The sequence below is a fragment of the Astatotilapia calliptera genome, chromosome 6 (assembly GCF_964374335.1).
Source record: "Astatotilapia calliptera chromosome 6, fAstCal68.1, whole genome shotgun sequence".
NCBI lineage: Eukaryota > Metazoa > Chordata > Actinopteri > Cichliformes > Cichlidae > Astatotilapia > Astatotilapia calliptera.
The window spans coordinates 24473657-24499680 of record NC_137427.1 but is presented as its reverse complement, the minus strand read 5'-3'; the positions used below and the strand labels follow the sequence as shown (position 1 = coordinate 24499680).

Below are 26024 nucleotides of genomic sequence, written 5' to 3'. Positions count from 1 at the left end.
TCCGGAATGCTGGTTAACCCTAAACTGCTTTTTTTTCTCTCTCTTTAACATTAGGCGGGGTAGTTTTTAAATTTTAAGCACAGGTGCAATTTTTTCCCCCAGACAGATAAATTAATTCTCTTTTTAAAGTAAAGCGTTCCACCTCACTTCCAAAAGAAAGCCTTTTTCTCCTTCTTTTTTGGACTCGCCAAAGTGACTTTTTCCCTTCCCGTTTCCTTTGCGTGATCGCAGTAAAAAAGGGTTAAGTGCTCAGTTAAAATACACAGTGTATAATTTTATAGCTTTTTCCCAACGGAGCTCCTGGTGCCGGTGTCCAGACGACAATGCGAGAGCAGCAGCGCAGCGCACAGATCAGTTTCATTCTTTGTCAGTTGTGAATAGGGGCGGAGGAAGCAAACTCATTAGAATCCTATAAAAAGAAAGTATCCGAGATCATAAAACAGCCGGCTACAGGACTAAGCGCTCACTCGCAGCCAGACTGAGGCACAGTGGAGACCTCTTGTCAAGTTTCTGTCTGACCCTCAGAGCATCGGCATTTTAACAGTTTAGGTTCATACAAAAAAAATAATTTTTTTTACTCGTGCACCTGGCTCCCCGTGTTTGTTTGTGTCGTTGCTTTTAAAAGAATCTTCAATGGCAGTCCTTTAAATTATTTGACCTTTTCAGGACCAGAAACTTGGCATCATCATCATCATCACCACTGTGTGTACTGCAGTCTGACAAGCGTGACGCATGGACACTGCCAGGGCGCACACGTCTCATTGAGAAACTTATTTTTCTTTTCTTTTCTACTAAATTATTTTTTTCCTTTTTCCATATATTTCAGTATTTTTTGAGGATGGTCGTCTCTGCTTGGAATAGATATTGTGTTGTAGTGTTTCTCGTCACTGCGCTCAGGACTGGGACATCCCAGGTATCAGAGGCGCGCCCGAAGGCGAATTCCATCAAACCCGGTCAGTTGGAAGAAATACCGACACCGGCAACCAACCGATCTGCAACAGTCACCAAGAAACACAACATCCAGGTAACTTCAGTTATTTCACTGTCTGAGAAAATATCAGCGGAGATGTCAGAGCACTTTTTGCCCTGTATTACTAAGAAGACAGTTTATGAAATGCAACAAAAACAATCGTAATAGCAAAAACTTTTCTTCCACGAGTTCCCCTTTTCCAATTTATGATTGCTGAGTGGGAAACATTTTCCTTTGCACAATTAAAGGGTAAAATAGTAATATACACCTTCAGAAAGCTGCGTCATGTGTGGATCGTTATTGGAAATTGGGAGGATTGGACCCCTCATAAATCCTAATTGCCTTTCAAACCTGACGCCACAGTCGGGTGCAGCACACTTCCACAGTAAATCATTAATGCCGTCAGAAAAGTGAGAAAAAGTTAACACTTGGGGTAATTTTCTGTCTGGATCCGCGTGTCATTAAAGCGGTCCAGGCGCTTGCTGGGATTATGAGATTCTGTGGGGCCACTCTTACCAACCACTTTATACCCATTCAAAGGGGTATCGATCCCCACTGTTTCAACAAAGTGCCGCATTTCTGTAGAGAGTGCTTGTGAGAGCAAATATGAGATTAAAAAAAACTGTGAACATCTAAACCTGTGGATTGGCCAGGAAAATTCACAATCCAACAAATAATAATTCCTGAGAGGTGGATGTTTAAATCAGCTTGGAAGGCAGGCGTGTATGTATAAAATAAGCATAGCAGATAGTGTGCGAGCAGTAGATGGCACTGCCACATCTCCAGGACACCCCTCCCCCCAGTGGTCTCACCTGCTTCGTTTGCATTTGGCCTGTACACCTTGCCTTTTTTTGATCGTCTTGCATATCAGTGAAATGCTTAGTTTTGAAAAAGGAGGCATCGAGCTGATACAGAAGAATTATGGAAAAGCTGCAGTGCCAGACCACAATTTTGAGCGCCTGCTTACTTTCATGCCTTTGCAATGGTTTGGAAGATTGGACTGAGGGAAAACAATATGTGTGTGCAGAAACCACCACACTGTTACAAAAGTATAATGTCATGGTGTGGTGGGTCCAAACCAGGATGGCTAATATCATTTATGAGGTTTTCCAGAGTGGTAAAGAAACAGCCGCAGCTCGGCCTTGGCGAAGACTTGTGGCTCGACGATAGTGAGTGAGCTGCACTGTCCTTCTGCCTCTCATCATGCAGTGGCTATCTGTAAATAGCTGTATTATATAGTGTAATAAATCAAAGTCTTGTTTGTGTTTCAGTAAAAATGTCCTGCACAATTAATTTAGAAGAGAACAACAGGATGCAGTTTTTGCAAGTTTTTTGGGGTAAATCTGCAATATCTGTACCTTAGCTTGCACAATTACACACACACACACACACACACACACACACACACACACACACACACACACACACACACACACACACACACACACTCACACACACACACACACACACACACACAAAATCTCCATTATTGAGGCTTTTGGCATCCCCTATATTTCCATCTTTGAGGTGCCTCTCTACTTTCATATGTCAGTTTAGCACTCGGGTGAAGATTGGGGAAAAGGGCATGTGTCGGCTCAAGTTTTCTTTTGGCGTCAGTTTTAGGAGGAGACTTTGGCGCTGTTGTGTTATGAATGCATTGTAATACTGCTGAGTTTGCCACAACTGGTGAGGATAGTTAGCAAATTAGTGTTTGTGAAAGTTATGTGAAAGACAATCTGAACAATTTACCACTGTATCCATTTTTATTTTAAAATGCAGTTTTTCTTTAGTACTTCAGTTCACTTTTACATAGTTTAATACAGCTGTTTGGGGATCTGAAACTCACTCAAGGTTAACAATTATTCTGAAAATTACCAGGAATCTCCCCAAACGTTGGTTTTACATCACTTTGTAGAAGATTACTGGAATACAATGAGTGGCTGTAGCAGGAAACCAGGGTGTAATTTAGTTTTGTACCCATCAGATGATGGATATAAGAAATGTTGGTCAAAGCTTTTGGGTTAAAGGAAGCATTTGATAACGTAATGTGCTTTGATTTCCTGTAGCTGCTGACAAAGGTTGATGATAAGGGTGACATTAATCACGCACAAACCAGGAAAGGCGTTAGGAATTCCTGCGTGTACAGACGGGGCAAACAGCTGAGTGTTTTCCTTTTGTCTCGTCCCTTACACGTCAGCCTGACTGGAGTAAAACCGACAAAGCCAAAACCTCCAAGACCTTGACAGCCAGTGTTCGTGGGTGGCACTCTGGGCTTCTTGGAAGGGAACCAACAGAAATGGATAGCACGGGCAGGCAGCGCTCACCACTGTAACCTCTGAACCCACAAGGGAACCAACACTCTGGCGGCATTCGTGCATAACGTGCCTGTAAAACGGCAGCCGGTCAGTCGGCCTTAACTAGTTGCTTTATTGAATTCACCAGAGGGTTTACTTTTAACAAGCAATCTCCTGAGACTCTCTCTATTAAAATGTAGCCTTTCTCCCCGAGCCAAAAATGATTGTTCAAGAATCCTAATGAGCTGAGAAAGAGAGAAAAGATGTGACTGCTTATGTGTGTTTTAGTCTTCAGTTCTGCTGGTTTTCCAGCATGTGGGTCCCTCGGGTACCATGAGGCCCTTGAGCCGGAACCATTAGGGTTCTTGTGTGGAGACCACCTTAACTGTAACTCGACTTGTTAATGAGAGAAGAGACCCTGTGCACCTCTTATTTCACAAGATTACACCTTTTAAAGCAGCATACCTCCCAGATTACTATCGAGCACTTTTTCGCTTTCCCCCGATAGCCTTTGAAGACACCGCTCGCGTACAGTGACTGTGAGCCTTGCTATGGGTGCAATGACTAAGATCAACTCGGAATGTATACTTAACTTAAGGAAGGCCTAGTTTTTAGAGACTCTGGATCCTACTGCTCAAAGGGATATGGTTATAAACACATGTGTTTTGAGTGATGAAAGAGGCCGAGTTGTGTCTGAGGACATGGTTTGTATGAGTGACTTGTGTGCAGTCTTCCCTATGTTATCTGATAGCGGCCGTCTGTGCTTTCAGGGCAAATGAAGTTTGTTTATTCAGTGACATCGTTTGTTTGACTCTTTAAGGCCGCTGCCACTCATTAACACCATTCACTGCCTCAGGTTATGAGCTGGAGCTCTGAAGGAGCACAAAAAGCAAAGAGGGCGGATGCCTAAGACAGTGCTTTAGCTTTGTTGCAACTTTTTTTTTTGTTCCAGGCAAAATAAGTGGAAGGAAATAACGCTAATTTCTTTAACTTAGTGTGTTTAAAAACTGTAAAAGATGCTAAAAATGATTTGGGTGGCAGAGGGATGTTATAGTCAATAGTTACATGAAAAAGAGAGACTTCACTAATGTCATGGTTCATAAAGGTGATCTTTGCCATTTGCAGCAGACTGCAGTTCTGCCTTATGTTTTATTAGTGTTTGCATTGGAGGTCAATATCACCGTTCCATTCAGCAGTGAGGTTTACAAGTGCTCCAAATGAAGCAATAAAATACATCATTTCTCCATGCCCTCATGTGCTATCTGATCTGATCTTAGAAAATGTTCAAAGTAGATGAAGAATTCAATTCACTTCTTTTTTTCTAATATACAGTTTTTGGCAAGTTTGAGCTTCATCATCCAGATCACAAGAATAAAAACACAAGTCTGGGGGAACAATTGTAGCAATTTTATTAAAAAAAACAAAAACAAAAACAAACAAAAAACAAACAAACCTGTCAGCTGATGTTGGCCCATTATTTTGTTGGCCCATCCAACCTCTTGTCTGTTATTCTCTCACATTACCTTTGAGGGTTTTTTTTTGCTTTTTTGTCAGTTGATCATAAAGAGCTGGAGTCTAAGGGCTTAAATTACCCTTCTGTTATGTTGTTCCACTGCTGTTTTCCAGCGTTCATACTGGTTCTTGGTTCTGCCTAGGTTCTAGACATAGAGGAGAGGAGACATTCTTGGTGTTATTTTTTTTTATGCATTACCGGGCTCTTCCGTTGAATTATATCAGCACTTTGGAATGACTGTAGAGAGGTAAATAGGGGATCCAAAGACTGGCAGAGAGGGTTCAAAGCCCTGTATATCCTGCAGTAAATCCCTTGGAGATTGTTGCTCCCGCACATTTAAGGTTCCTCTTCAAAGCCGTAGAGCTTTACCAGCACGAGAGCAACACGAGACAGGGCCGGGGGCTTCCCTTATTGCCCTCCGTCTGTCTCTTCCTTTATCGTCTCACCAGCATACCATGAGAGGCTGCACAGTACAGAGTGCTCAACCCACTTCCTATGCAGGATCCAAGGCTCTTCTTTTATGTTGCTAGGCTGTCTAAGGAAAAATAAGGGAGCAACAGGGGAAAAAAAGCGATTTGAGATTAATAAGATGCATCCCAAAATGAAACCCTGTCCCTCAGATGTTGCAAAAGAGGCGTTTTAAAACATGACAAGATAAGGCAAGTTTATCAGCTGTGATTTAGGGGGCCGGCCTCGTATCATTGGGTTTCAAAGGATTGTCTTGCAGTTTGAGACATGATGGAAGAGGTGAGCCCCATTCCCACAGTGCCCCGTGTACTGTGATCGATGCAAACCTGCTAGCTCAGAAAGACAGATAGGTTTGAATGCAGGTAGTATGAAGTACTGCTGCACGTCTGGATCCATTTGTCTTCTTTAGATAACCAGAATTTTTTTCTTGTCAGGAGAGAAAAAGAAAACTTGAACTTCTGTTCAGTCCACATTTCCAGCAAATTCTTTTCTTGAGAGTCCACGGCAATGTCCGTATTTCTTTAAAAGAGGAGCTAGCAGAGAAACTGAACTCCACAGTTGAGCGGGAAAGTTTATTTCTCATTATAACAGCAGTAGTTTGTAAAAACCTGGGAGGAACAGTTTGGGGTTGTTTGTTTTGAGGAATCAATGCCGACTTAATGTGCGTTAAATAGAGAGGTGAAGCCAGGAGGTTATTAGTTCGGCTTAGTACAAAGACTGGGAGCTGGGAAAAGTCCATACTGTGTTTATTAATGAGCTTCAGAAGTGCTGACAGGGCGGGTTCGTATCTTAACAATCGATGAGGTGAAATTTTCAGCGTTTCCTCCTGCTTACGCACAAATATGACCTCTCCACATCCTGACAGCAGTTCTTAACCTTGTAGTAATTAAGAAATTTTGGGAATCCATAAAGCACCAAGGATTTGTTGCTTTCATCAGCAATGTTAATCATTTGCATTATGGGAATCTGTCATAATGATAGATGAGCGTTCAGCTGAATATTTCAGCTCATTTTTCTACGGCTACATCATTGCATCCATGTGTTTCCAGTCTGAGAAAGTCAGCATGGCAAACCTCCAGCAAGTCTAATCTTGTTCACTTTCTGAAGCTAAAGCACATGAGTAACAACTTTTAATGTGCTGAAATATTGATATTGTCGATAGCTGATTTAAACATGTGGTGTACATCGACGTCTGGAACGGCGCCCGCTCTTTTGGGGATGGTAGACCTCTCTGTACTGACCTTCATACCCCCAAAAGGAGTTTGTTATATTTACTGCGGCTGTAATGATTTTACTCTGATTTAAACCTCTTTTATGTTCACTCACATGTTGACTCTTCCATGTTTGTCAGTGGTAAACCAAATAAATCAAATCTGTCAATGCAGTGCCAGGGAAATGTGGATGTTGTGTTGGCAGCGGAGCGCCACCAAAACATCGTGTGCTTATGTCAGTCTTCAGCGAACGTGATTAATAGTAGATTCCATTTGATCTTAGCTTTGGTGTTATGCGTGAATAGGTGTTCTGTTGTGCAAATATGTGGTCCACTTCATATCTTAGCTTATCCTCCAAATTAAACCGAATGGTTGGAAATAAAAGAATGATGTGCAGAAACACAGTGACCTGAACTTTCTTTTTCGTGTGTGTGTGTGTGTGTGTGTGTGTGTGTGTGTGTGTGTGTGTGTGTGTGTGTGTGTGTGTGTGTGCGCGCGCGTCCCCTCAGATGTGGATGTGAGCCTTTCCTGCAGCTGTTTAAAATGTCCCCCTGCGTTGATGAGTTCGGCTCAAATTCGTGACATTATTCCATTTGTCAGCAAAGTTCTTTGATTTGTGTTACAATTTGCACCAAACTCCTTTGCTCCTGCTCCAAGTCTAATGACAATGGGACTTGCATGTGTATGGAATTATATCAAGACAGTGGTTCCAATAAAGAGAGTCTCATGTCGGTGTACACGCTTGTTATCAGAAGACTGAGCTTGGGTTTAATTGCACTTCTCACTGCTACGGATAGTTAGTTTTATGCCTTCTTTGTGTGGTCCCTTCATTAGGGAAAAGACGTAAAAGCTCTTGTGTACTTGGCTACATAATATTTCTCAGGCTTTTGGTGTAAAAACAAGAAATGCTAAAGCAAAAACAAAGGCAAATGAACTGTAAAGGAGCGTGATTGGCTACCGAAATGTAGCCCCATTAAGCCTGTGAACAGTTAGGGAATACTGAGAGAAACTGAAGTGGTTTGCCTTGGTTTGGTCATTTTAATAGCTGTATTGTTTGCCCACGGAAAAATAAAAAAAAAGAAACATTCAGTAATAGACGAGTTAATCCCTACAGCATATTTTCCCCTTAAACTTGGTATAGAAGGACCGCAGCCTGTAGTAATTTCACCCAAAACAAACAATCTACAAACAACAAACTGAACAATATGTTTCACCACATACCCCCACTGGTATCTAGCCATTTACTTGGATACTCTTGGGTTAATTTGCTAAGGTTTTGGGTCTTTTGGGCCACCCAGTAATTACAAAGAAATTGAGCGGAATTTAGCTTCGGCTTGCAAAACAATAACACATGTTTTTAAACTTACTTTTCAGAAATATGAATTTGCTGTATTTCAATCAAAATCCAGCTAGAATTCTTTATTCAGAAAGTTGAATTAACAACTGGAGGAACCAGAGAAATAAGCGACACAAAGTGGGTGGGTGACATGTTAAACTAATCTCAACTCTGAGGTGACTAGCAATGGGAAATGCTGCTGATTAGCTCATGAGAGGGTGGAAAATATGCAAGAGGCTTACCTACCAACCAGACACTGGCATGTACATTAGCAAGAAGCTGTAACACAGCGAATAAACACAACTCCTGGGCTTCAGTTCGCTCTTTCCTAGGTCCTGTATTTGGTCCAAACGAAACTTTGTTGAACAGCTTAAATCAATAATTTTGCAAAGTAATTGAAGACCCAGCTGCAGATTAGAAAGAACAGACCTACCACCTTTGCAGGGGTGGATCAGGTGTTCTTGTTATCAGGGGTCTCTGCAAAGACCCCTGGATGTAACGTGAAATTCATTTGGCTTGACTGTTTTAGCTTGCTGCAGCCGTGACTTTTGGAAAGGTATAGGAAAGGTATCGCAATACTTTGAGCAAAAAACTATCAGCTTTAACGCTTTTAAACAGTGATGCCATGTGCACCACAGCACTCTGTAGACATTCAGAGGGTGATGACATGTGGGAGACACAAAATCTTTACAAGAAAATATATGCCATGTTAAATTAAAAATAAAGGGTGGAGATAACAGATTAGTTTACCATCTCAAGATGTTCCAGTGGCCCAGTAAAAAGAGGTATAAAATGAGTTCGGATGCTGACAGGATCAGTGTTGCCAAGGGAACCGCATGCCCAATGGGTACTCTCTGACTCTGGCCTGATGTGCGCCTTTCTAAAGAAGAAAATAACGACCCTGCAGATGCAATTAAGGGAATTGTGTTTACACTGCAGCCATATGTGCATGTGCTTTATATTGCTTGATGTCACTTAGGCAAATACATCAAAGTCAAATAACAAAAGGCAGCATTTTCTGTTTATTTTTTCATAAAATGTGTTTTAAGAACTTGCGAGCACTTTTAATGTGCTTTTAACATAACTGAAGTAAGTGGGTATTTAACCTGCAACTGAACTGGCATCAGCATAGCTCAAACTGCACCAGGGAGCATTTCAATTAAACACGTCGCCTCACCAATGGAAGTTATGTGAGGCATGGTTTTTAGATCGGGCTGTCCACGGCAATCATTCAAAATTCTGCTGCCAGGAAGTCACGCAACATAACAGGTTCTTTCATAAACTGGGTAGACAGATATTTGGACATAACATCTTCTCTCTCTATCCAGGTGTACCCTTGCAGCAATGACAAGGAGTGCAGCGTGGGCAGCTACTGCCACAGCCCTCAACAGGCTCCTTCTCGTTGCCTCACCTGTCGCAGGAGGAAGAAGCGCTGTCATCGAGATGCTATGTGCTGCCCTGGCAACCGCTGCAGTAACTGTACGAATACACACACACACACACACACACACACACACACACACACACACACACACACACACACACACACACACACACGTGCATGATTGTAGCGCATTTCAGTTTCAATTACGTTATGACTGCAGGGCACTATCGTGAAAATTCGATTTCTGGTTTTATTCAAATGTTCTTGAAAAGGCGGGTCTTAGTTATAGAGCCAATCTATTTAAATAATGTTGAACACATGCTTTCAGACAGAACCCTGAACTATAGCTGAACTGTATTCAATTGAGGCCCAGAGGTTAAGAATCAGTGGTCACATGTTTTAGTGTGAATAGCGTGAATGTGTGCAGAGGCTGCGCTGAAACTGCTCTTTGTTTAAAATCAACATAGCTCACTAACACATATAGGAGTTCTTTGCATTATGCACTGAAAGCATCCATTTAAGAGACCTTTCACAGAGGCTAATGTGCTCAGCTTTAACAGTCTGTGCCATGTTTTCCTGAAAAACTAAGCAGCATTGGCGTTTTCGTTAACTATATATGTTTCTCCTGTTTTTACAGTCATTTGTGTCCCCATCTCTGAGAGCGTGATCTCGCCTCACATCTCACCATTAGATGAACATATCAAGCTCTCCTCCAAAGACCACGGCTGGAAGGGTGGGAAGAATGGAAAGGGACAGGCCAAGCATTCTCTAAAAGGTGAGATCTGACAGCAAAGCATGTCCAGTATGAACCGAGTGATATCAAGACATTATCTTTTATCATCATTACTTTCCCTCTAATGTTAGATTTGCTCTGTCCCTTTCCTATCCTGGTCTGGCTGAATTGTTTTCTTGTCAACTTTAAGAAACCCCTAAAGTACTCATGGGTATTGCAGTGCACCAAAATATGCCCCTCATTTCCCCTCTGCCCATGTGTCTGTGTCTCAATCTAAGCGTGGAGATCCCAGAAGGAAAGAAAAAACACAATGCCTTTGCTGTTTCTGCACTTACTTAAATCCATACAAACAGTCTCATTGATAGGACACCTTCCATGATACACCAGTTTTATCCACAAAATGCAACTTTGGCATAATTAAGGCAAATAACTCACAGAGACCTGTTCTTAGCAGTCATGTCACCTGATTTAAGCCAAGTAATGGACTATCAATATAGTAATCTGTTTAATAAGACACTTAAATTACTACACTATAAATACGCCCTCAAGGCTCCAATGCTAAAATGATCGTGGAAATAAGAGCACTACTTAAATCTGCCATAAATGAGGCCATTTGGTTTTACTTGTACTTGACTCACCCGCTCTCCTTACACATTATTACATTATAATAGGCTGGTGCAGGTTGCCACTTGAATAAACTCAACCCAGAAACTCAGTGATGTTAAACCAGTGGAAAACAGTCTGACTTAGCAGTCCATCACACTGATGGAATAATGGAATAACTAGTCAGCAAAGTGGGGTTTGTCAGGGAAACAGGATGACTGGATTGGATGATAATGCGGCTTCTGGTAAGCTGTGTCACAGGCCTGCAAGTAAAAGTGTTTCAATTCTAGTGATTGTTGATTTATAAAGATTCAGTCAGGCAAGTGTGTTAGATATATACAGAGTCATGTGAAAAAATTAGGACAGCCTATGAAAGAGCGTTTAAAAAAAAGCATATTTAGACATATGGAAATTATTATTATATAGAATCAGTCAGCTGTTGATATCTTTTGTTTAATTAGCAAAACATGGCTGCTTTTCGCTGTTGACCTGCAATTTAAAAACAGTATTAAACATTAATATGTGAACATGCTTTTTTTTTGGTTTATGTTTTTCCAAGTGCAAATATGCCAGTTTAATGCAAAGTTTGCATTTTATTGTTTGTCGGTTTATCACTGGTCATATATTTTTATTGCTTTCTTCCTCTAGGTCACGAGGGTGACCCATGCTTGCGTTCTTCCGATTGCTCGGACGGCTACTGCTGCGCCCGCCATTTCTGGACAAAAATCTGCAAACCGGTGCTGAGGCAGGGAGAAGTGTGCACCAAGCAGAGGAAGAAAGGCACTCACGGCTTGGAACTCTTCCAGCGCTGTGACTGTGCCAAGGGCCTCTCCTGCAAGGTGTGGAAAGACGCCACCTCTTCGTCCAAGTCCAGACTCCACATGTGCCAGAAGATCTGAAGCAGAAGGCAGCTGTTGTCGGCTTAAAGGCCTCCGTCTCCATGTGTGAGGGGATTTTTTTTTTTAAGGATGGGTTGTGGCGGTACTGAAAAGAAGGAAAAGACAGAGACTGACAAGAGACAGAACAGATGCGGCTTCAGGCTCGCTATTCTGCAAACGGAGGGCAAATGGGAATGCTTTAATGTGTTCTCTGTGAGTGGTCCATCCCTGCACCCCACATAACAACCACGCACCCTCACACACACGCACACACACAAACACACACAAACACACTCACGGTTTTGAGAGATTAGTGAGCTTATAGGATGCTATCCCCCCCCAAAGAAAAACCAACATTTTACACATTCTTGTGAATATCAGGGAACCGCAGAGTTTGTCAGCTGATGCTGTGATAGGTGTGGACTTTTTGTAGATAGCAGCAACAGTCATAGCAGTCTTTCCTTAAACCTCCAGCTTATGATATTCGAAGCCGAAGGACTATTAACACAAAAGCCATATTTTTACTGAATAGTACATGCTCTACCAAACTCTGAAGTCAGTTAGCTTTAAATAATGTCGCATGTGACACTCATAGGATCAGAATTTTGGCATGTTATACTGTCTGTTTGCCAACTTTAGTACTTATTTTAAGATCGAACCCAGCTTTTGCTACGCAAAGCATTTATAACCAGCAACAATGTCCAAAGAACAAATATACATTCCCTGATGTGTGTGTGTGCCTCTTACACCAAAGAACATTTGCTTTGGAATGATGAGTTTCGTCGGGGCATTCGCTTGTCACCCTATTTTTAGCCACAAGAAGAGAGATAAAGTATTGTATTCATTGTGGGAATCTTGTTTGATGTAGGATACAGCTGTAATCTATTGTGATACAACTGTGCGGGTTAAAACTGTTTGCACTGAGGTAGTCCTTTGCTGCAGACTTGGTGGTTTCAATACCGGAATGGTTCTGCTTTTCAAATCATACAAACGGGATTCAGGGATATGTTGGAATCGCAATTTTTCCCTTTAGAAAGCAAAATGCTCCACAAATCTGATGTTTTTAAAGAGAACTGCAGTTAAAACGAATGGCTTGTTGATGGCACACAGCCCTCTTTAGTTTTCTGCTTTTAAAATACGACTGGATACTTTCTTTTGATGAAATATTGAGTTTTATGGTGTAATGGATGTGAAGCAATGCTTTTTCTCCCCTGGTGTCAGTGCTTTAAATAACCACTCATTACCTACAAATCAATATAACATTTGCCTCCTTTCGCTTTAAGACATTTTTTAGAGCATCAAGTACATATATTTTGTAACCATTAAAATACCAATAAGCTCTAATATTGTAAATAGACTGGAAGCAAAGCAAATGTATTTAAGAACCAATGTATATCATGTACATATAATAACAAAGGAATCCTAAAAGTTATAGCAAAATGATCTAGGTGAGAAGAGTAATGTCAGAAGAAACAAGCACAGTTGGATAGACTGAAATCGATTAAAGTTGTGGGTGTAGATAAGGGGTAAAGGCTTAGATAGCATGGACTGATATCACAAACTGAATGCATCAAAAGGATGGTTCCTAAAATAGGGAGCATCAAAATCCAAAATGTGTTGTGTAAATTGTGTGTAAATGGTTTCAAGATTTGCATCCAACGAAATGATGTTTCTGTGAATTCACTGCATTGATCTGTTTCATGTATTTACAAAGATGAATTAATAAAAGAATGTATTTTGTATTCCTAGTACACGGGCCTTGTTTTTGCTTATCGTGTTGCTTCTTATGCTGAATTCTTACAATGACAACAGGAAATTAAACACCGTATAATGCATTTTGATAGCTAAAAAAAAACCCTTTCCCTGAGGGGTTGGGACAGCCAACGGATATTTGATCTGGCAAAGATGCTGAATGCACTTCCTGACATGACCCTCAAATTTATTCAGGCTTTGCCCCTGAAAATCTTACTTTAGATATTAAAGGTGTGGACATTATTTTATTTGTTATAAATAAAAGCAAAGTTATATGTGTGTTAAATAAATGGTCTTTCAAATATCTTCATGCATAAACCTTTGAAATGTTTGCTTTGTTACACTGATAGCAATCTTTGGATGGGGTGAGTTTTGGCATGTCGTCACCTCTTATATAATTTGAAACCAACCTATTACAAATGCAAACAAAAAAAATAAGTTTTAAGTCTTATCAATTTAATAGTGACTACCAAGATATACCGAAAATAAAAACTAATCTAGGAAATTAAAAAAGGAAAATTATTTATTGGTGCAAAACTAGAACATAACCAAAACACAGTTGCAGAAATTTCTTGCTAAACTGTTACAGCTTTACAGTAAGATGATATATTTCTTTACAACGTTTTCATTGAATTAGAAGACTATATTTAAGGCTTTAAAAATATTTTCAATATGAAAAAAGTTTATTTACAGTTATCTGAAAAAGAAAGTTTTCACAGGACTTGCAGTCATCTTAAAAACAAAGAAACAAAAAATAACGACAGCTGATAATCAAATGTACTTTATTAATTGATCTTTATTAATTGATCATCAGCAAGTTTGGACACCTCTATGAATTCATATGTTTTGGCATTTTGCTAGCTTGTAGCATTCAGAACAGCAAATACAATGTCATGGCTTTCTTAGGAGAGGAAATCCCAGCTGATGAGAAGTAGCTTTAATTCTTAGAGCATACTCCAGGAATTAAAGGTGCTGCGCTCCAGTAGTTTAAATGATATCTAACAGACTCCAGTTTGTTCATGTAAATGGAGAGTCGTCTTCATACACTAAGGTACTTATGGAGTTCCACAGGGTTCCATACTAGGACCAAATCTGTTTACATTACACATGCTTCCCTTGGGCATTAACTTTCAAAAACATAGCATAGCATTTTACTGCTATGCAGACCATACCTAGTCGCATCTATCAATGAAGCCAGACGACACTCATCAATTAGTTAAACAGCAGGAATGTCTTAAAGACATAAAAACCTGGATGACCTCTAATTTCTGGCTTAAAAATTTAGATGAAACTGAAGATGTATTTGACCCTAAAATCTTAGAAATGTGATGTCCAACCAGATACTTACTTTAAATGGCATTACCAGATTCCCCACACGAACACTGTAGGGAATCTTGGAGTCTTTCTTGACCAGGATACAAGTTAAAAAGAATATGTAGGACTGCTTTCTTGCATTTGCACAACATCTCTAAAATGAGAAATATCCTGTCTCAAAGTAACTCTGAAAAACTGGTTCACACATTTATTACTTATAAGCTGGACTATTATCACTTTGTCCTAAATGCTGCGTACTGACAGTTTGGATTTGTGAGACAGACACCCTCTCTATTTTCAAGATTAGTCTTAACACTTTCCTTTTTGAGAAAGCATATAGTTAGGAGCTGGATTGGCCCCTAACTAAACAGTCCCCTAATTATACTGCATTAGGTCTAGGCTGCTGGGGGTTTGCCATGATGCACAGAGTATTTCTTCTTCCTTTACCTGTTTTCACTCTGTATGTTTTATACACCACTTGGTTTAATCAATAGTTATTATTAATTTCTGGCTGTCTTCCTCGGCATGTCTTTGTCCTGTCTTCCTCCCTTCACCCCCAACAGGTCACAGCAGATGGCAGCTGCCTCTCCTTGAGCCTTGGTTCTGCCAGAGGTTGCATCCTGTTAAAAGGAAGTTTTTCCTTCCCACTGTCCCCCAGTGTTTGCTCAAAGCGGGTCTTTTGATTGTTGGGGGTTTCTCTGTATTATTTTAGGGGTTTTTTGTTTTTGTTTTTTTAACCTTACAAAGGGATTTAAGATGACTGTCTTTGTGATCTGGTGCTATATAAATACACTTGAATTGTATGTAAATAAATTGAAAGGTCAGACCTATTCAATACCATCTATACATCCATCCGTTAAAAACAATAAAAAGATCTGGAATGGGTTGCCGGCAAGAATTCTCTTCTCCCTAAAAGTAATGTAGCAGAACAACTTTAGTTTGCAATAGTTGCTTCTGACCAAACCACAAGACTTCTGGAACAATATCCTGTGGGCGAACAAAACCAAAGTTGAGATGTTTGACCATAATGCACAGCGCCATGTTTGGTGAAAGCAAAACAAAGCATATCAGCACAAACACCTTATACCAACTGTCAACCATTGTGGTGGAGAGGTCATAATTTGGGCTTGTTTTGTAGCCACAAGATCTGGGCACCTTGCAGTCATTGTCTTGATCATGAGCTCTTCTGTATTCAAAAGGTTTCTAGAGTCAAATGTGAGGCCATTTGATATATAAAGCTTGGTTGAATTAAGGCTGTGCAATAGTGATCCAAATCACAGCAGCAAATCTACAACAGAATGGCTGAAAAACAAAGAATCAAGGTGTTGCAATGACCTGGTCAAAGTCAAAACCACAGTCTGAGTGAAATGAATGAATAAATAAATGCCCACAAACCTCAGTGAAGTGAAGCAATGTTATAAAATGAAGAATTGGTCAAAATTCCTCCATAACAAACTGAAAGACTGATAAACTAGTTATTGAAGTTAAAGGTGGTTCTAAAAACTATTGTATCACAGGGTGTACTTACTTTCTGACATGATGGGATAGCGTGTTAGGAAGACTTTCTGTGAACGTGCTATGAAAGTGACTACAGTTGTCTTTTATGAGTAAAACCTGTCCTGTACAAGCACCACTGTGCTTTTTTCAGAAGTACAAATAAGACTTCTTAAAAGCCATTATAGGCTGATGCTTTGCAGATGTTAACTCTAGACAAAAGTCTTTGATATGCTCAAAGAAATACAGTAAAAATGCGCAGCATATGTTTGATTACATCAAGCCAACATCTTTATAGCATGTTCTGTGTACACAAGGGTTAAAAAGAGATATAGAAAATAATACTGACATTTCTAGATGCGATCACTGTTTTTACCACTTCAAAGTGCCAACATGTGATGAAAGCTCTTTAAGAGGCTACTTTGAAACAATACTCACAATTTCGAGAACATAATTGTACAATCCTTTTTGACCGTTCCCAAGCAACATGTTTTTTCCATCATCTCTAACAGGAGATGTAGACTTTGCAAAACTTCAAATGCAGCAGCATCATTTTGGAGCTATTGTTCTTTTCCGTATGCCTCATTAAGTCTAAAATGCACTTCTACTTACTAGCCAGGGGACTTTTTTCATTTTTCAAAATGACTTACAAAAATGTTAAAAAGCCTGATGTCAGAGGTGTTGAAAACTGTCTTAACAATAATCCCATGCAAACTAGTTGGAGGGTTTTGTTCAAGTTGTTACAGACAGTTTGAACCAGATGTTAGGTTCACGTGGCCCTATGAAAGTTGTGCTGCAATATATCAACTACAATATTATTTGTGATTTACAAGTGTTGTGCAGTAAATTTCCCAGTACTACTGTCAGTATCCATTTACACTAAAATGCAGTCCTCAATCCAAGATAAACGCTTCTTCTCATATTTATTCAGTAAAAATTCATAAACATCTGGTCCGTGTGCGTAATTGTAAATTAGCTGCTGAACTTTATTAGTCTTCTTTGAAAATTAATAAATAATATTCAGTCATGTACAGTTTTTCCCTCAGTCATTAGCTGTGGAAACATTTGGGAGTGACCAGTTATGTAAATGTGTTAACCAGATGTTCACTATGCATATTTTTTTGAAGTAAAAAAAAAGTGTAGAATCTCAAAGGTATTCTTGCTGTCTTCTTCTGCTGTTATAACTTTCAGTATTATTCTTATAATAACAATAAAAATTATTTAAACTTTAGCTTAAAAAAACTAAAAACCTTTCCATAATATGTGCCCATTTTTATGGATATTTGACTACATTTTTCAATTTAAGATGGTAACACACACCGCAACTCATTTTCTCACATTTCTTGAAAGTAAAAAGCAGCAGCGTATTCAGCACCAACCCTGTGCATCGCCCTTTCCAAAGTTTGTGCTTTCAATATAGCGAGTGTCCAGTCCCTTTTTTTCCACATGTGCTTTTGATGGAATGTAATAACTCAGCCCTACCTTTGCCTTTGTTTGGATAAGGTTTCTGTTTGCTGAAATACTGGATACATTTTTTGAAAATATAAACAGCAAAGAAAATCTCTACAGACGCTGGAAAGGGTAAATTCAGGGTGACTTGAGACTTCAAATCTCCATGGAAAGAAGAGGTAGATGCAAAACGAAAGCTCTTTTCTCCAGTTCCAGGCCACCCACAGGCTCTGGAGTCTCCAAAAACCTGCTAATGAGAGAGTGACTGTCACTGGGTCTGCACTTTCCAGTGTGTGTCAGCAAAAATTACAAATGAAGGCGTTTACGCAGACAGGTTTGACTACCCATAAGGTTGGCAGCTAGAAAAAATATGCTAAATGATTCAGTGGAAGGCTTTGATTTTGTGCCCGTGTTTGCACCATGTAAATCACAAATGTAATTTGGGTTGGTATGGCTCATATCATTCTCTGTGGCAGAGAAATAAAGTCTTCTCAAGCAAGCAGACCTCATGACTTGATCACACAGCCTTCTGCATCACACTTACATGGAGCTGAAAAAAAAATGACGATGCTCCAGTGATTTTTATTTGTCTCTTCTGTCTCTGTCTTGGTCTTTTATCATTTGCATATCCTCACCATGAAAACAAATATGTTGTCAGCTAAGGGAAAAATTCCCAGAAAACCAGGTTGAACCACTAAAAAACCCTTTGTGTCACTGGGTCTTATTGTGAGTTCTCTTTTATTCCAGTCTGCACGAGACCAGAAGTTAAGGAATTAACTTAAATCCTGCAATTAGAAGTTGATTAAAGCTTTAATAGTATGCAGGGAATAGTAGGCAGCATATGCAGTAAAATACATTTTAGACACACTCCATCTGAATGCAAAAGCGGTGGTGGTACAGGTTGCGTTAATGAGATAGCCACATCTGTATTCCAGTGGTGGAAGAAAAACTGTGATCCTTTAGTTGAGTAAAAGCGCAATAATCTGAGCAGAAAGTGTTACATTAGTGCACTTAAAGTAGGAAAGTCGTTACTTTTTCTGAAATAATGTTGTCCTTCTGGGATGTATCACTCACATTCATTTTATTTATGTCAGTAGTGGTGTGAAGATAATTTACTGTTGTAGGTGGAGGTGGTGGTGGGGTAAGTTTTCACTACTTTATGCAGTTGGTTAGTTTAGTCCACTGGTTGCCAACTTAACATTTGCTACTGCTCCAGAAAGGCCACAAGATAAATATGACAGGTCATGAAATGTTGAGTTACGATGAAATGCATTTACTTTTTGGTGATATGACACTCACAGTACTTGAGCAAATTAGGATAGTTACTTTGTAGTTATTTCTAGCATGGATAACTGGATTCCCTTAAAGCTCACACTGTGTTTTGGGTCATGACCTGCTATTTTTTTTAAGAGAGTGGATACTAAGGACTGCTACGAATGCACACATGCAGCCATGTGTGCACACAGCCAGCACTAAATCAGACGTATTGTAATATCTAAGCCTGGAGGCTGATTATTGTGTTCTTATCTTCTTAAATCTGCAGTCTGTGGCCACTGAAGCGATCGTTTGAACTGGCAAAATTTCTATTTTGACATAATAGCAAGGTTCACATTTATTATTTTCCATGACTTTCTTGTGCAACAGTGTATGGTCCAAGAAAAGAATATTTTTTACATCATAGGTTATTCAAACAGATGAAATGTCCCTGCCAACTCTGGGCCCCCTGCCTGTTCAACCGCTGCTTTTTGTCAGCTCTCTATATCTGTGCTGTTATTAAACAGTTGCATTGGTCCTTAATGGAAATACCACAGTGCATGTAACAGCAGCCCAATGAGCCAGGGAGGCACTATACAACGTGTTGTAAATAGAATCTGTGTCAAGACAAGTCAAATTATGGCTGCTTTTCATCCACAACAGTATATTCACATTAACCTGTGTATGTGCTTCAGATTCTCAGCATTTTAAAATCGCTGACAAGAACTTTCCAACAATGTTAAAAAGAACTGAAATACCTATAAGTGTTTTACTGCACACCTTTCCCTCCTCTCTCTCGGAGCTTTTCTGTCTTTTATGAATTTAAAAGAATATATCCTTTTAAGTTATTTACTGGCAGATTTGATATACAGTCACCACTTTAGTCTCACTGCTTTTTCCTTTCATATTTAAAAAAACGTTGTTAGATTTACATGTTTCATTCAAATGTTTTAAAGAGAAAAATTGTTCTTTTAAAAACCAGTCTGACAAAAAACAGGAGAATTAAAAAAAAATGCAAAAAATAAACACATAAATAAAACAAAATGATACAAGATGTTTCCACCTGAACTATAATCTGCTCCGTTCTCAGTGTGTGAATATTCCCACATCTCATTGTCAGTTATGCATCAGGTTTCCAAAATAATTCTGACATTACAAAATCATGACAAATAGACAGATAGATAATAATAAGGAAAACACATGGGAGAAACACTCTCAGCTCTACAATACATAAGCATTGCTTTACAATTGTGACATTTCAGGTTAAATGTCAGTTAATCCGAGACCAATGTGTGCGTATATACTCTTGGCCGCTGGCCGCCACGGCCCTTTTGATAGTTTGTGTACGTGAGTCCATGTGTTTGACATGTCTTCTCATAAATCTCCACGCTTACCAAATAATTTTGGAATTTGGTCACAGACAATTTAACATCTTTGAAGCTGTGTTATTTGTCTCATGTTGTTTGGAAAACTTTCACATTAAAGCGCTAATTGCCAGACCTCTTTTATGACTAAATCTCAACCTGATCTGACTTAATTTTGTTGTCATCATTGACATTTTTATTACCCAACTTCAAAGCTGAAAGCTTTTAATATGTCTTTACATTTTTATGTGCCACCTGTGTGTATCCGGGAATACTTGTTGTCTACTTGTTGTCTGTTTGTGGTTTATCGCTGCTCATTTTACTTCTCTCTGCTTTTGTTTTGCAGATGACCGCTCTCTGCCAGCCTACCTCTGGAGGTTTCTTACAATAAAACGTTTCTGTTTTTTTCCTTTCTATGATCACCAAACACTTAAGCGAAGAGAATCCCAAGTATAACATTGTCGGATTAAAGTACTAAAGATGAGTTATGCTGTGAGTTCATGCTATAAAAATAAATTACAGTCAGCTATAGAAGATAAAAAAGAGGCATCTCCAGTCATTGACAGGTTGGATTGCTGGCTAACGTCCCAAACCTTCAGCATTTGTATTTACTGATTCCTGTTTTTTTATACTTTCTGGTTCAGATTTTCATACAGTGGAGCAAAATCATAGTTCAAATCAAGGGAAAATAATGTCTTCTGATGGACTCTTCATCAGGACATTAAGCACAGCATTCAAATATTAGATCCAATTACTTCATACTCGAGTTATGAATCAGACACCATGTGCTTGAAGTATTTCTGCTTTCCAAGGCTTCACATCTGCATAACAGCCTACAGATATTATGAGCAGTGGGTGATATCTATATGCATTAAAAATGTGTTTAACCTTATGTGCATTTACCATGGTACAGTATATGTGTATCTTGTCGTTCATGTGTATTCACCTGTATTTTCATGTTGTTTATCCACTAATAGTTGCATTACAGGTCATTAGTTGTGTAACTGTAGATGCTCTGTGCTGTATATTCGGCAGCACCTTAGCACAGATGAAAGGAATTTGTTTCTAATACATACCATGCATCTCTTAACAGCATTTTCATCATCATAATAAACCCATTTACACCTGTTTGAGGCTGATTTCCAACACACTTTGGGGTCATGGCTCTTTTCTCACTTTTTAAATCTTAAAACATCTGTTTTGGCTTCCTCAAGCTTTGCCTCAGCCAGACTTCATGGTGTTAAAATTTATGAGAATCCTCAAGGAAATTAGTTGCTGGTATACACATTGATTTTACTTTTAGGAAACAGCATGTATAATATAGTCAAATTAAATAAGTATTCATAGTTCTTTAATTTGGAACCTTGAAAAATATATGGACAGATTCAGCAAATACAAAAAAAGCTTGATTTAGATACAACGTTAGACCACCTGCACTAGCTCGCCAGCTGTTGTTTTCAAGCCCAACATGTGCATGACTCCTTTGGGTTGCAATTTCATGTCACAACAAAGATTTTTTTTTTTTTAACCTAACAAGCAAAAAACCTGCCATCGTTCTTATCACACTAAGGTCATGTTTACTAGAGAGGTGATTTACTGCATGTCAGACATGGTGTTAAATTGGCATTTCTTTCAAAAAGACAACAACAGATAATTTAACATACTATCTACTGTTTTACGTAATCCTGAACCATTCAAAACAAGTGCTGACATATATAAACATCATAAGTCTAAAACACCTATGATATTTATATATAATTTCTTTTATCAGCCTCTTATCTAGTGATGTCACCAGATCAGATCCTTACAGTACCTTTCAATAATAAAACTCTTAGAACATGTTTGTTTTTTTTCTAGTGTCAAAAAAAACCCCTTTGATACTCTGATACCAAAAATAACTAATGGATCAGATAATCATTTGAAAGATATAACGAGCTGATTTCCATTTGTGTGATGGAAGGAGGAAAATGGTGGATTTGTCTAGTGGTGATACTTAAATTGTGCAAAATGAAAAGAGCGTGACGGCAAAGTGCGTCAAGGACAGAGACAACTGCTAATGCAACATTGGTCCTTTGCAAGCATCTTGCAGACTGCATGCTAACACAAATCTAGCAACGACCCCAGCCCATATTATGTGTGTGTGTGTGTGTGTGTGTGTGTGTGCATATAATTTGTTTTTCGTCATGGGCTGTGAAAAAATGATAAGGTGCTCATTTTTCTAATATGCTGATTGAAATGCTTCCACAAATAGTTATATGTATAAATAGTTACGTGACTAAATTTTGCATGAAACATAGAACATCAAAAAGCTCCCACTGTAAGTAAAACACAATGAGGTTTTAAGTGTTTGAAACATAGAATCTCATAATATAGTGTTAAAGAAAATGTACAAGCATTCTTTGCATGGTCCTTGCATGGCTTGATGTGTCCAACTCATGGGCATTAAAGAATGGGTTTCATCCCGTTTCATCTTTGCAGGCCTTCATTGCAGCTGTTTTCAGCTGTTACATGTTTGTCTTGTTCTTTCCGTAAGTGAAAGGCATTCTCAGTACAGTTGCTGTTGCACTGTGTTTCAGGTCACCCTCCATCTGTACTGCACAGCACAATCCAACTCTTTTGCATTCCTCAGTGTAACATGCCCATGCTATTACACTGCCTTTACCTCATATGCTGGCCTAAGTATTGCAACCAGCTGAGACTTGACACTTGCAGAAAGTCATGTGTGATGTAGGCCAGTGTGAGACCTGTGTGTGTGTATGCGTGAGTGAAGACGCATTATCAGTAGAAACTCTAAGTTGATTAAGTCTATTGTCAACCAGTGTCTATAACCAGTGACATACTAGTTTCATTTTAAAAGCTAAGTAGTTATCTTAATAGAAATATTGGTATGCTTTATGCAATATTACAGGTTTCTCTCTCTGCCTGTCCATCACTGCAGAACTCTTCAAACAGTGAAATGGTAGTAAAGACACATCAGCATTTTAAGTCTACAGGGTGGGCCATTTATATGGATACACCGTAATAAAATGGGAATGGTTGTTGATATTAAAGTCCTGTTTGTGGCACATTAGTATGTGTGAGGGGGCAAACTCCTCAAGATGGGTGGTGACCATGGTGGCCATTTAGAAGTCGGCCATCTTGGATACAACTTTTGTGTTTTTTTGTTTTTTCAATAGGAAGAGGGCCATGTGACACATCAAACTTATTGGTAATGTCACAAGCAAAACAATGGTGTGCTTGGTTTCAACGTAACTTTATTCTTTCATGAGTTATTTACAAGTTTCTCTTTGTTCACAGCCATTGACATGTTGAAGAGGTTAAGATGTGAGGAGCGGATCGAAATTGTGTTGATATCTGGTGAATGCAGTAACCGGGTCATTGCAGCAGATTTCAATGCAAGACACCCTGCGAGTCCACCCATCTCCCATGCTACAGTTAGCAAACTGCTTGCTAAGTTTCGTGAAACTGGTTCAGTGTTGGATTTGCCAAAATGTGGACGCAAGAAAACTGTCACTAATGAAGAAACATCAGTGGCTGTCCTAGCTTCATTCAGCAAGAGCCCACAGCGTAGCACTCGCCGCATGTCACTGGAGAGTGGCATTAGTCAAACATCCCTTCGGTGGATATTAGCTACTCACAAATGGCACCCTTACAAACTCCAGCTACTGCAGCATCTCAACGAGGATGACCCAGATCGGCGCACAGAATTTGCAGAATGGGCAAAACAAAAATTGAAACAGGACCCTCAGTTCATGCAGAAGATTTTGTTCAGTGATGAGGCAAACTTTAACGTGAATGGTGAAGTTAACAAAAAAAAACCCCACCGCTATTGGTCTGACACTAACCCACATTGGATGGATCCCTCCAAGACTGTTGGAACAACAAAAGTGATGGTTTGGTGTGGTATATGGGGTACAACGATAGTGGGTCCATTCTTCATCAATGGAAACATCAAGGCCACTGGATATTTGAAATTGCTACATGATGATGTGTTTCCCTCTTTATGCACTGAAGCTGGCACGTTCCCTGAGTTTTTCCAGCAAGAATGTGCACCACCACATTATGGGTGCCAGGTCCGAGTATTCCTAGATGAACAGTTTCCTGGAAAGTGGATTGGTCGTCGTGGGCCAGTTGAATGGCCCCCAAGGTCTCTCGATCTGACCCCCTTAGACTTTTATCTTTGGGGTCATCTGAAGGCAATTGTCTATGGTGTGAAGATACGAGATGGGCAGCACCTGAAACTACGGATACTGGATGTCTGTGCTGGCATTTCTCCTGCGGTGTTGCTATCAGTGTGTGAAGAGTGGGAGAAGAGGGTTGCATTGACAATCCAACACAATGGGCACCACATTGAACACATTTTATAAGTGGTCAGAAACTTGCAAATAACCCATGAAAGAATAAAGTTACGTTGAAACCAAGCACACCATTGTTTTGCTTGTGACATTACCAATAAGTTTGATGTGTGTGTCACATGGCCCTCTTCCTATTGAAAACACAAAAGTTGTATCCAAGATGGCCGACTTCTAAATGGCCACCACGGTCACCACCCATCTTGAGGAGTTTGCCCCCTCACATATACTAATGTGCCACAAACAGGACTTTAATATCACCAACCATTCCCATGTTTCCATATAAATGGCCCACCCTGTACAAGAGCACTGAATAAATTGTAGTGTAGACTCTGGGGACAGGAAATAACGAACATGGAAAACCACTTGAAACATGTTAGTGGCCTACAAATTTACACATTTAAATTAGATAAATGTTTGAAATTGTAACAGTGAAAGATTAATCGGTTTTCAAAAAATATATATCAGTGCATATCAGTGTATTTCCTGAAGGCAGCCTCTCTTTATTTAGTGTGGACAGTATAGTGTATGCTGTGCAGACAGACTGGAGGGTTACTAGTTGTATGCAACATAAATGAAGCCATAAGAGGAAGTGGAAACAAGAGTAAATCTCTAGTTCTGAATTACCCTATGTGAGTACTGGATCGCTTACGCAATACATCTGCTGCAATGGAAATCCATGTCAAGTGCTCCGGCACACAGATTTCTAGCTGACCTTAATGTTGGGTTGTAAAGTGATCGAAACGCAGACTACTGAGTTAGACTCAATGAACAAAGAATAACTTTCATTAATAAAATGCAGCAAGAAACCAAAGCAACAAATAACTAAGCCCATAAATCCAAACTGAAACACAGGGAAAGCACATGGAAGGGCAGATGGGGACACAGTATGACTCCATAAGCAATTAAGCCAAAATGAGGCTTAAAATAGACACAGGAGGAAATCAGGGACAACAAGGCAGATAACAAGGCACAGCTGAAACGAATTAAGACAATAACAAAGGAAGTAAAACTGGAAACAAGACACAGGAGACGAATGACTACCAAAATAAAACAGGAACTAACTAGCAATTGAGTCACTTAACAGTAAGATGCACAAAGATAGGGGAGCTAGAATAAAATAAATCTAATATCTATGACAAACGTCTATAAACACTTGCAGAATGAAACTAGAGTACTAAATAATGATGAATCCTTCCTAAATAACAAACAAGTCCACACTGCACTTATTTAATTAGCATAGCGTTGGCCAATTTTACATGCTATGTGCCTCAGCACTCAGTGACCTTGCTATGTAGTTTTGCATGGTCTGTCACATTGTGTGTAAGTTGCTGTAGTTACTAAATACTCCCACATTGCAATAATACCACTTACAGCTGCTCGTGAAATATCCAAGACTGAAGAAGTTTCATCCCATTACAGTACCGTGCTCAAACTAAGTCAGTCACAAATGTCACGTGGATAAGTGCTTGATTTTATACACCTGTGGCCATAGGCCTGAGAACAGCTGAACTGAATGATTAAGAGGTGCTCAGTACTTTTTCCCATGTAGTGTATCTCGGATTTTCAAACAGAATTAAGCTGCTTTCCCGCGTCAACTCCAGGTAGTTTGAGGAGAATCATGTCTGCACGTTGTTGCTCCTTTGAGCATGTAG

The 26024-nt window shown here is 39.5% G+C and overlaps 1 protein-coding gene and 1 long non-coding RNA gene across 2 annotated transcripts; one reads left to right on the top strand and one right to left on the bottom strand.

Moving 5' to 3' along the window:
* dkk2 (dickkopf WNT signaling pathway inhibitor 2) lies at positions 1 to 13141 on the top strand. The gene is made up of 4 exons (XM_026171223.2): positions 1 to 1024; positions 9121 to 9271; positions 9814 to 9951; positions 11161 to 13141. Exons 1-4 carry the CDS (start codon positions 839 to 841, stop codon positions 11409 to 11411), a joined length of 726 nt encoding a protein of 241 aa, XP_026027008.1. The 5' UTR covers positions 1 to 838; the 3' UTR covers positions 11412 to 13141.
* Positions 9156 to 25821, bottom strand: LOC145429466 (uncharacterized). Its single transcript, XR_013909705.1, has 3 exons — positions 25744 to 25821; positions 11301 to 11496; positions 9156 to 9269 (listed from the first exon to the last, which is right to left on the bottom strand). It is a non-coding gene; the product is annotated as an uncharacterized LOC145429466 (long non-coding RNA).
* Between the last annotated feature and the right edge of the window lie 203 nt (positions 25822 to 26024).